The sequence below is a fragment of the Aythya marila genome (assembly GCF_965140915.1).
Source record: "Aythya marila genome assembly, chromosome: 17".
Taxonomy (NCBI): domain Eukaryota; kingdom Metazoa; phylum Chordata; class Aves; order Anseriformes; family Anatidae; genus Aythya; species Aythya marila.
The window spans coordinates 5,489,014-5,501,712 of NC_139058.1; the positions used below are offsets into that span (position 1 = coordinate 5,489,014).

General features: G+C 38.7%; 1 protein-coding gene across 12 annotated transcripts in view; it reads right to left on the minus strand.

Annotated features, from left to right (window-relative positions):
• Positions 1–12,699, minus strand: part of MTMR3 (myotubularin related protein 3) — a 79,222-nt gene that overhangs the window by 24,597 nt on the left and 41,926 nt on the right. For all 12 annotated transcript variants that reach the window (XM_082774285.1, XM_082774292.1, XM_082774284.1 and 9 more), the window contains 4 exons: positions 10,507–10,589; positions 7,997–8,163; positions 4,606–4,702; positions 2,470–2,583 (listed from right to left, as the gene is read on the minus strand). In XM_082774285.1, coding sequence (XP_082630411.1) covers positions 2,470–2,583; positions 4,606–4,702; positions 7,997–8,163; positions 10,507–10,589 — 461 coding nt within the window. The remainder of the gene's footprint in view (positions 1–2,469; positions 2,584–4,605; positions 4,703–7,996; positions 8,164–10,506; positions 10,590–12,699) is intronic.

Sequence of the window (12,699 nt, forward strand, 5' to 3'; positions counted from 1 at the left end):
AATTTTGCCTCTGAATTCAGCCTGTTTAGCTTTTCAGACTGTGGATGCTGCCATAGCTTCTGAATGCTTTGCAAGAACAAAAAGGGTTTCTAGCTAAGTGTCTCTCTCTCTCCTCTCTGTCCCATCATTCGAAGAACTATCTGAGACTAGTTATTGGACAAATTTAAAAAATTGTTACTTTTTTCCCTGAGGTAAAGTGATAAAAGCCAATTTTTAAATGTGATCAATAAATAACGGAATCAATAGTCCCAAATTATCTTCAATGGATAAAAATGCTGAATGAGCTTTTGTCTGTTACTCCTCCAAAAGTAAGAAAAAAAGCAACTTTTATGGTCACATATATATATATGTATATAGAGAGAGAACTATATATGGATTTCCAATCACACGGATCATCAACCACTAGCTGATTTGGATTTTATTAGATGCAGAATGATGAACTGGATGTCTTATAAATCTATTCCTAAATGTCAAGATAAAGGAAAAAGAATTCAAAAAAGAGCAAGTTTTCTCCCACTGTTTTTAAGATACAGGTGAAATACGATGTGGTAATTGAACACATGTAGTCTCATCAGAACTGCAGAATATTAAATGCCAGGGATTAAACAATTTCAGTCAATGAGGTCTTTCAAACATTTAAATCACTACCCCATAAATCCCCTTGAATGGAAGCTTTACCCAAGAATGATACAAAAATTATGACTTTTTCTGCATAGTGATGAAGAAGGCTGATGCTTCCTCATGTTAACTGTGTTAACTCTGCCCAATTATGTGACTACTGCATCAAAGGCACGAAAGCAGCCTGAAATGCAGTGTTCAAAGCTGGATACAAAACCATATATAAATTATGCCATTCTCCTATATACGTTTATATATATATACACACACACACACAGACACACATACTCATATATGTATTACCAAAATAATAACTACCTTAAGTCTAAAAAATTTAGCATATGCTGGAAAGCATTTTTCCCTTCACAGAGCCAAACAGAGGATGGGGGTAATTCCTGAACATTTAGAGACAATGCTAACTGCTTTATTATTCGGGAGAAAAAGAAGAAAAAGAAGGATGATTCAAAGACAATGCTGCCACAAGCTGATTTCTTCTCCATGCATGGAGCACTAACTCTTATCATCCTAGGTAAACCATGCTTTATAGCCTACTCTTGTATACTTGCTCCTCTGACCTGGGTCATGTGAATTTGTCAACTTTACTGATCTCCAAATTTAGCTTGTTACTCAGAGAACAGCTCCTGCTCTCTCTCTCTCTTTAGAACAAATGGATGACTGGGCAGACTTAATGGAATTATCAGTATTCATTATCTTTTTAATCCCTTTGTCATCTGATTTTTAAAGTGATTTTAAATGCTTATGGGAGGATAAGCACACCAGAAAAGTGGCCAAGGTATTAAAGACAGGTCCCTGAACATTTGAGAAACAATTCTGAAATACATTTCTTACTAAAGAAGCTGCCAAAAAATAGTATCTCAGAAAAGCAATTTTCTTATGAAGAGCTGGACTCACTCTAAGGAAAAGACTGCCTGATTAAAACTATTTACAATATGCAGATGAAGCTAACACCTCTTGTAAATTGAGTTTTAGATCTCTCTTAAATCATTTTAGGATTTGTCCTTGCTTATACTGCACCATCTGAGCACTGGTTTGTTTGTGCTTCTCTGTTGTGTGCTTCTTCAAATGGCTGGGTGAGAAGTAGAGAAAAACGGCCAGAGGACCTAGCCACAAATGCTACTTACCATTTTTTCACTTCTGTTCATTTCTTCACCTTATACTTTTTCATTTTCATATTTAAAAAAAAAAAAATATAATAATCTTAACTCAGGTGCTGCCCTAAGAATGACTTGCAGGACATGCAAAGCTGAGTGCTCCCACAACACATATTTGGAATGAGAAGATACAAACCGTTATTCACTGACTGACTGTGTAGTCCCTCTGTCTTACTTCACACATGGCTTGACAAGTGTCAGTACATGCTGCTATATCACACATTCTGGGAGATTTCAATAGGTATAAAGCAATGTACGTACACAAGTAGCAAATGTAGAGACAAAGGCCCCAAACCACCAAGCCTAACACGTCACACTGTGCTGTCAGTTAAACACAAGCCTGAACTTTTTCTCATATGAAGGCTCCTTGTCATCCTTGTTTGCTACCTGAACCATTAGGGTGCTTTGTATTTTGTTCCACGGTCCTGTTCTCAAAGTGTTAAAGATAAAACATCTTTTTAAAAAAGTGTTAAAATATCTTTAAAATAAAATATCTTTAAATAAAGTATCTTTAACACTTTTGGTGAAGTCTGTCAGGCTTGGTGAGTGGACATCTGTGGCCCACAGGAGCCTCAACACCTTTCATGACAAGTCAAGATCCCCAGTTCCACGTTATTTCAGCTTTTATTTGCTGTAACACCTCAGGCACAGACTGGTGAAGGCTGTTCCACCTGCTCACCTGTACACAACAGCAGGGATGCGCTTCCAGGACCGAAAGCTTGCCACACTCTCCAGCTCTTTATCCGTGATCCAGGCAGGAACTATGATTTCCTGTGGGTAACTGCCACAGAGCCTGTGAGAGAAGTGGTGCAAAAGGTTGAATGCAGGAGATACAGAGCAGTTACACACCTTCTAGACAACACAAACAAAAAAAAAAAAAGCAGCATTAGCAATCTGACAGCTGTTCATCTCAGCAAGCTATTTTGTTATAGCTCCTGTTTGATTGTATGTCATTAAGTTTCTCCTTAGCATATATAAAAAGCACTATGAACAGCAAGGTATGTAAGTGCATTTCAGGATCAGAAAATTCATGTTTTGTGTTTTCTTGGGAAACTTGCATATAGATAATTTTTAACTCCACCAGCTGAAATAAACTGGACCACAGAAAAAATATTCCACATCTCTCCATGCTAAAGAATAAATCACTCACAATTTCTGGGGCACAAAACATAGAAGAGCCACCTGGGCTACTGGACTCAAGACAAGGAACTTGTATAATGCATGAATAATTACATTAGCTGATCAACCCTCCCTGAAGGCAGGAATCTGAGTGCACTGGCTTATGTTTGACTGGTTAACTGGAACTTTATTCTACTAGATCCATCTCCTACTCCACAATTCAAGCAAGAAAGTCACGACTGCCAAAGAGAACTGGGCAAGCAGTCAGCAGTGACTGCAATATATTGCTGAATAATAAACTAGTTCATACCCAGGGCAAAGATGCAACAAAATGTACAGAATCACCCTATTGTACAGATAAACACAACCTCACATCTGGATTGAATGTCACAGTTCTGAGACTGTACAAAAATAGTTTTCTTTGTCTCACCAATTGGTCTGGGGGAAATGTTAAGAATAGGCCATAATGTCAAGGTTATAAATCCTAACAGAACTCAAAAAAAAAAAAAAAGAAAGAAAGAAAGAAAGAAAAGAAAAAGGTCTTCTAGCAAAACCCAAGTAAAAGAAATGGGAAACAAGAATAACAAGAATTAACTTTGTGTGTTGCCAGTTCTAACTAGATCATCATTCCGGCCAGTAGACCACAATACTTTTTACAGTTCATTCAAAAATAAATACACTACTTGGAGAAAATTCTTAAAAACTTCAAAGAATATATTAATACCTGTTCTATCTTACTAAAAAAAAAAAAAAAAGAAACTATATTCTAACAACGAAGTTGCAAGAAGTAGGAGCACTTAAAAAGAGATCACTGCATGAGGACAGACTTGAGCACATCTCTAAGACTGTTCACAAAAATCTATCAATCATGCTGAAAAAATAATATTTTCTCAAGTGCTGGCCACTAGAACGAAAGGAGTGTGTTTGTATCATTCTGCTTCTATATGACACTGAAGTTTTCTTTTTTCTTCTCCAGTATTAAATATGTAAGGAATAGCTCTTTTTACTTCCCTCCATTTTTAGAGACAAGACAAATATTCTTCTTGTAGTGTCACCAACTGCAAGTCATTATCCTCCAAAGACAATGCAATGAAACATGTTTCATTATGAAGTGTTACTGCTGCTTTTGCACTGAACTGCATCGGGGTCAGGCAGTACACTGTCCTACCAACCATGAATGGAGGAACGCCTTTCTCCCAGTAGACTGAGGGGATATTTATCCATGCTCTCAGGATCAGAAGAAGTGTTTTACTCTTATTTTCAGGGTCTATGAACTTGACTCATCCAAACCAACATTTTTTTCCCCCACAAGCCTTTGTCTTAAGCTAGAGAACAAGACGTGTTGTAAAATCTTTTTAAAATTTCAATGCAACTCTACTCTTTGCCAACTTCTTAAGGCTTCCCTTTCTTGCATTGGAATGTTTATTCTCTAAGGAGTCTTACAGCAAGCACATCAAAATCTGGTATTTCTAAGCCTATGAAGTTGTAACAGCTAACAAAACACTAAATAATAATTTAAAAGCACATCTATGCTATAGAATAGCAAAACAACAACAACAAAAAAAACACCCTCATAATTCTAGTTGTCCCTTATTATGAACTGCAGAACTTGGAAAAAAGTTCCAGTAATCCACTATAACAAAATTGGTGTTTTGAGAAGGTATTTGGCTGTGAACCAGCAGCCCACATAACTTACTTGTACTTCTCATTGATGTTGGAAATCCTCCAGGCATTGTTCATATCAAAACCCATCCTCTCCACTTCATTTTTAAACCTTGAAGTTACATGTTCTCCTGGGTATCAAAAGGAGACAGAAAAAATAAAGGTGAAATAAGATTCTTACCTTTCAAAATAGAGAAAAACACCACTGTACTCATACTTACTAAAAACTGAAAAGAGGAAAGGAAAGTTCAAAACCAGTCTGTCTCATAACCCTATCTGAAAATCAAGCAAGAGTACCACAGCTTGTATTGATGGCTCTCCCATACCAGCTCTCCAATTTTTCCCCAAAATGACTGTCCTCTGTATATTCATATCCAAAAAACAAAACAAAACAAAAACAAACAACACTGCAAACCAGAACCAAGCGTATCAGCAAAAATGAGAACAATTTAGATCCATCAGCAGCCTTAGTGGGAAAATGCTAGCAAATATTTATTTTTTCTGAAATTCAGAATTTTCTACCACTGAGAAGAAGGTGAAGCTCTGGTCTGACTGATATGTGAAGGGGTAGTATATAGAATATGGTCTGGGACTTGGGCAGTCCGCATTTAGCATGCAATGTCAGCCACAGGCTTTCTACATGACTGTAGACAAGCCCTGCAATTTTGTCTGCATCTCAGTTTTCCATCTCTAAATTGGAGATGCACAGTACCAATCAATGGGGGAAAAAAATCTATTGACAAAAATAATGCTTTGAGTATTATATCTTTCTGTTATATTTCAGAAAACCCTTAGTGTGTTTAAATACATGAGATATGCAGAGACATGCATCTCTAAGGATGTAAATGTACATGCCCAACATTTTTATGTGATATTACCAACCAATTAGAGATAAATATAGAGAAATAGGTAAACTAAGAGTACGTGGTTAAACTAAGTGGCAAACTAAAAGTAAGAGTTAATGGCTTAACTACAGGACCGTGAAATTAACTGTGAAAGAGAAGCTCCAGCATTCTTTATTCCTACAGGTCAGATCATACACTGAAACTGGTTCTCTGCAATTCAAGACGTGTGTGAGATCTGCCTTAGGGAAGTGTAATAAGTTTGTTTTTCTTATGCTATTTTGAAGTTAAAACGGGAGAATGGCACCATGCAAAGAGACAGCATTCATTCTTCAAGGCTCATGGTGGTGCAACGATGGACCTGCCCGACCATCACCGCTTCCTTTACAATGTGTCACTGGTAAACCAGTTTCAAAAAAAGAAAAAAAAAGACGAGACAGTTCTGCCTCCCAGGCTGTGACTTTGCAGAGTGTCAGTCACACAGAGGCGCTGTAGTTCTGCTTCCCCTTCCCTATCACCAGGTCAATCAGACTGGAGCTTGCCAACATTTCCCCACCTCTCACGTGAACTCTTACTCCCTGCATGAGCTTGAATGTATTATATTTTAGCAACCTAGAATTTATCATCCTGAAGCGTAGGAGCTACTTGAGTCCTTGCTTTGCAGCAGCTGTTTGGCAGCCCTCTGTGAGGACAGGCCTTTGATTTCTCAAGTGCAGAAGTGAGAACTGGGACACAGCATTCTGGCCAGGAGGCCTCTGCCGTGCTCCTCTTCGCAACAACTTTCATTACTGTCCTTAAACGTTCTGTGGGACGAGCAACGTGTCCTTGCAGCACTGAGGATGGGCTTCATTCATTGTCCACTGCTGTTTAGAAGTCACTAAAACTTGTAATACATACTGACGAAATATTCTGGATAGCAGATGAGAATACTAGAACTATCCCCAACCAGCTGATGCACACTGCTGATGGGTTTTAGAGAAACACATGAAACTACATGAAAATGAAATACATTTGATTTCTCCCTTCCTCCCTCTAATTTTCAGCTACTCTGTACATCAAGAAATCACAGATTCTCTCTGAAAAGCGAAACCCTAGCCTTAACATTTTGTCTGGTCTTCCCCAAATGCAGATATTTTATTTAAGAGGCCTCTGAGCCAAGGTGAATAACCTTTAATTTCTTAGGCACGCCCAACCAATTCTTAAAATTGGAGAAAAAGCAAGCTATACGTGTTGTGGGCTTGTGATAATAAACACTGGTCATGTGAGCCACAGTGCTAATCTGCCATTGCAGACATGGTTAACACTTTACAATTTTTTTCACAGAAGTTGATATTTAGATTTGGAAGCAACTAGTATTTGTGTCCGTATCTATCAAACACTGGGCTGCTTTGATGTACAATAAATAAATCCAATGTCTTGGATTAATTACATTCCCATAGATTCATTTTAACTATAATTTATTTGATAAAAGTTAATCACAAAGTAAATGCTGCTTCATGTAACGCAGGCTGAATTCTGCCTGAAGGCCCACAAGGAGACTTAGTAAACCATCTACACTCCTGCTGCCTTCCAGTTAACAAGTTTACTTGGGAGGGGAAAGATATGAATTCAAAATTCTGCTCTGAGGATTTTTCTTTCTCAGCAACTGCTAACAATGTGTGTAAAGTGCAGGAAGAGGAAGCAGAACCAAGCAACACCTCCTCCCACTTGTGTGCTACCTGTTGACTGCTCTTCCTCAGGCTTCAAGGAAATTACAGTCTTTGCTAAACCACACTCCAGCTTCAGTAACAGGGGTAGAACCACACCGTCATTCCTCTGTTAACGAACCTCCTATAATTAGGCCATTTTTCTCAGATACGTGGATTATGGATGCAGAGGGCCTCGGACTGGAGAGGGCCCAGAACACAGATTTCCTCGGATACAGACAAATGCTATAACCACCAGCATAGCAATTTTAAGTTTTTATTTACTTGTGGACTTCTCAAACTTTCCAGTGTGGATGATATTTCAGTAAAAATAGGTCCCTGTCTTGCAGTTGTGAACCTCAGAAACAGTTCAGAGACGTCTTTCTCCTGCACCTCCTACTGCTGAACATCCACGCTGAAGACCACTGTCGTAGGCAATGACTACAAAAACATGGGCACAATCCATACAAAATGTTTAGAATGAAAGTTGCTGCCCTGGTGAACAAAATGTTATTAGTATTACACGTGACTGACTAAATTAGATCCACCACATTAATTTCCCCAGGCCATTCAGGGAGTGTTTTGCATAGCTTTTTGATCCCAAAGTAGCTGTGGTGGGAGCTAATCTCCCATTTGTTCAGACAGGACAAAATTCAGACTGTGCAGAGTCAGACATGTGAGACATTAAACATCCTGCTGAAAGTGAAGGTATACTATATAACCAAGGAAGAAGTGCAAGAACTGATGTAAAAGAAGTCCATATGAGAATTTTCCTGGTACAATTTAAACAGAAAAACTGAATTGTTCATAATTTTTTTTGAAAGTTGTGGATGTCAGCAACAAGCAGGCAGTTCCTATTCAAATCACGTGTGATGATCCTCAAAGTGCTTCCACGTACCTGGCCGACACAAGTCTCCATGTTGTTCCTTTTCACTAGCATACACCTCCATGCACCAAGCATGATAGGCAAATGAGAAAAGGTCTTCTATCTTCGAAGGAGGGCGGATGGCATTGTTCAGACGCTTCAGCCAATCTTGACACTGCTCAAAAGTAGAAAACTGACACCTGCCACAGAAATAAACATTTATTTATTAATTGTCAGGAATAGGTGCCCACATTATAAGGTCTGGCTGACTGCGAAAACCCTTGTGAAAGCTAAAAATGAGAAGAACCATCTCATTGATAATTTAGTTCTACTTCTGTGTACATTCTAGTGGATAGTAAAAATGAAACCTTAGGGTATTAGTACAGAAATAAATAACTAAGGATTCAAGTTAAACTGCAAGCATGAAAGCAATATTCTGTGACTGCAAATAAACCACCAGCATGCCTTACTAGTCATGGACGAGGAAGATGTTTATGGGTATGGCTAGTTTAAAATCATGGCGAGCATCCCTGAGCTCAGTGTGCAGCTTTCACACAAACCAGAACTGCATTATGTCGTCTTGCTGAAGGGTGGTCCCAGATGGAAACTAACTCATAAAACCACCGCATACATTATAATCTATCACATTCCTGCAAGCAAGAATGCATTTTTCATCAAAATCTAGACAAAAGATCCATCTGAATGATATACTTAATTTGAGAACAATGGGGACAAACGCCAGTATGTGAAATCTTACCTTACTCCCCTACCATAGATGTCAAAATTCTCTTTCCTGGCCTTGATGGTAAGCAGAAAAAATGTTTTTGAATCCAAGCTTTTCCTAACATTACATACTAACAACAACGAGCAAGAACATCCCCTGCACAGGAGAAAATAATCTTCAAAGCCATATATTAAAATGGCATTGGCTTGTCTTTTCAAAGAGGATTTCTGGCCCCTTTGGAATAAAGGGTGGAAATTAGTGCAGTGATTTATTTTTACTTTTCCCTGACAGATTTCTTCAAGAGTTTATAGTTATAAAATATTCACCAAATATTTGCATTCAGCTCAGTCTGGTTTCAACTACATTCATCATTAATGACAGCATCTGTATTCTCTAAGGGCAGGATTTATTATCCCTACCTGTAAATATCTAAAAGTCAGGCAGTGGAAGGAAGACGACATGTGCAGCTCCTGCTATCTTATGAAACACATCTAAAATAGCTGCGAGGAAGTGCAGCCCTGAAGCTTTTATTTCTCATCACTGACTATAAAGTGAGCCTCCACTACTAGCTCAGACTGGTTAATTGTCTATTAACTGTCTGCAGTTAGACAAGATGCATCTCACCCTAAGTATCCCATTTTCTTTCTAAATTGTTTTAAAGTTGGTATTAGTCATTTTCAACACTATCTTCATTTGAGCCCAATTATTCAAAACACAAACTGCTTTGTTCAGGAAACATAACATGCACGTGTTCCGATTTTGGGATCTTGAGCCCACACCTCATTATTTCCAGTGGTCATTTTCATCAAGTCCTGATTCTCAGAACTGCAATTTTGATCAGAAATTCATAAAGGAGGACATAAATACAAATAATTTGTATTCATTGTACAATTGAAGAGGATTAACAAATTAATGTAGATAGGAAGAGTGAATTTTTTAAATGTCAAGAGCTATAAGTTAAGAGGAAGTTAAATATTTAATTCAAATTAAACTAAACATTACTTCTAAAGTAAAATCAGACCTCATCAAAATCCAGCATTTCAGGAAGCAGCTGGCCTGTTAAACATTCTGAGTGCTCAGATGTGACTGGGGCGCATTTCATTATACGAAAGGTACTGCCAGCAAATATTTAATCAAAAAGAAGTGTTCCTTTCTTGTTAATTAAAGTTTATAGATCAAAATTAATTTATCCAGCAGAAAAGTAGGAAATAGTGAAGTTCAGAGAACCCAGGGGCAGACACTGAAGAATGCTGAAGGACAGAAGCATATTAACATGACACATGACAGCTACTTTGCTGTCTACCGAGGTGGGTTGCAGACCTGGCTTTACCTTATTCCCAGACTTTCTTTTTCAACAGGCTACTTGTATCTTAAGGATAGTCTCTGCACTCTGACAACAGCTAAAAACCTGAGATGGCTGATGCTATCCTGTCTGAAGGTTTCAGGTAGAACTACACAAGCCCATACCTTAAACCCCAACCTCAACCCCAAATCTTAACACTTTTTTTCTAAGAAGTATGTGTTTCAGCTGTTTTATCTAGTTCTGTGTCTTATAACCAGTACTGCATTCGCTGTAAATCAGGGAAAAAAACAGTGAGACTAAGATTAACTTCCAAATAAAATGCATGCCATCTTAATCCCATCCTCTTTACAAAAATGGCCAGCTATTATACACAAAGACAGAAGAAAATATTTTGGGGGGAAAGAAAGTGCACAAAAGATGAAAAAAAACCCACACACATCTCCCTAGAATGTCTTAGCTGTACACAGCACATGGAAGGCAAAGTCACAGCCCATTCAGCATTTGGCCTATTCATACCTTATAACCTTGCAGTCTTTGCAAGTCAAATGAAGCTGAAATATGTCACGGCACTCAACGCTTTCTATAAGCTGCAATGGAACCTGCAATTAAAAAGATTATATGATTTAATTCCAAATGGCATTAACATTGTAATTTCTTGGCATATCTCACAAGGACTATGTGGAAACAGAAAAGAGAGAGAAAAGCAACAAAAACTAAGTATAGCTACTTCAAAAGCTCTGGAGTATGGTACCACAGATCAGTACAGTTTCTAGCTCCACTACTGTATAGCCCAAGAACCTTAAGGGATCCCATGAAAACACCTGAGATTACAGATTAAATCAGGGAGAGGGCTGCAGCACTGGTAACATACGCAATGGTAGAAAAAGCAGCAGAAACCCACAAGCTCCTCTCTCCTGGAAGCATCTTTCTCTTTTGTTGGTCCAAATTTAGAGGTTCAGGAAATGTAATTTTAGCTATTGGTGTTGAAAGCAAAACTCTATGTAAGATTCCCCCTTAACAGACTGCTGCAGTCTAGATGCTTGTTATGTGGACATATTCCACATTCCTTCTTTGGGGAAAATCATTTGCCCTGTGTAGATTAACTCTTGTGATCAAAGCATTAGAGTAATAAATAAATAGAGTAATAAAGCTGAATCATTCAGTTTTAAAGGTGTAGTTATATGCACTTCTAATGTTTTATGGCATATGTAACTGGCAGAAGCTTGATCAGGCAAAACATGTAAGCACATGCAAGTACCTTTAAAGATGGGAAGCAAGAGACCACACAATGAAAATATTAGTTTCATTAATATTTTAGACCTTTACCCGACACTGGCAAATGTACATTGTGGTCTGAAATGAGTAAGAGTTAGTATTCGACTACCTCAGAAATAACTGCCTAAATTCTAAACACAGTTATACAATTTAGCTAATATTTACAATAAACAGCGTAAAATTGTTTGAAATGTTTATTAAAGATTATATTGAACATTACACAAAGCAAGAAAACCTCTGCCACTGGGATCCCTCAGTACAACAAAGGCTATCAGATAAAACTTTCAAATTCTCTTATCTTGTCATCAGTGGGGTACAATCCGGCAGTTTACGTTCAGGCTTGGGGCTTACAAGATGGCTCTAAGACCCTGCTCTGCCAGTGCCTTTCCATATGACTCTGGGCACAAGTCCTTGAAGATTACCTTCAATCAAGGATCTGGGGTGTGGAGCCAAGACTGCTGCTTCTCAGGCATCACGATGCTTAAGAAGTGCCCGATTTGAGTGGAATGATCAAAGGAAATGGAATTAAAAACAGCAGATGGGGGAAAGTGATGCCTCAGAAATGAGAACCACAAGAAAACTCATCCTGAGCAGGAAGATGCCTAAAGAACTAATAGTAAATGCTGGGCCCAAGGGAATGGTCATCATTCTGTCTCCTGGAGGCAGGCACACAGTTCGTGGCGGCACCTTGACTATCCAAGCTCACCCAAAAGTCAAGAGTCATCCTAAGAATGCAAAAGCCCAGGTAACTGCACAGAGCTTACAATCCCCAGAATACCACGGGCAGGTATTGTCTCAATACCCGAGCTTAATCCTTACCCTCTGCTCAGCCCCCAGCCACCAGAGGAAGTTTTCCTCTGGTCCTTCTGTTGCAACCAGGCCAGTAAAGCACATAAAATTCAGGCACAAGGACACTAGACGAGATGGAGTCTAACCTGACAGCCCAGAAGTTAGGGTATTCAGGTAAAGCTGGAGCTTGAATTCTGGTCCATGTTTTCAGCCCTGTTACTGTTCTGAGATTGCCAACAGTCTGCTATCAATGACATGGCCAGCTACACGAGCAGGCATCCTCTTGGATGCTAAAACTGACTGCAGAGCCAGCCAGCTCTAGCAGAACGAGTGAGTGGTGAGAAGAGGTACCCTGAAGATGCTGATGGGCTTAGCCGCTGATTTAAGCCACTATTTAAATGCATTACAGACAAGCAGATCAGATGCACTGCTGTTGCTACAGCCTTTTTATTTTAACCAGTAATTCCTTCCACTATTTCTCCTACTTGATTCTAGGCTGCGAGGCAGATAAAATGATTGTGATAGTTTTGTCTAATAATTTAAGGGACTGGACCAGACCTAACACTAGAGAACCCTCCTTTCTCCCTTCCCAGCTGGACAGCCCCATGAACACCGATAAATTATTTAAAGCTACCAAACTCACAT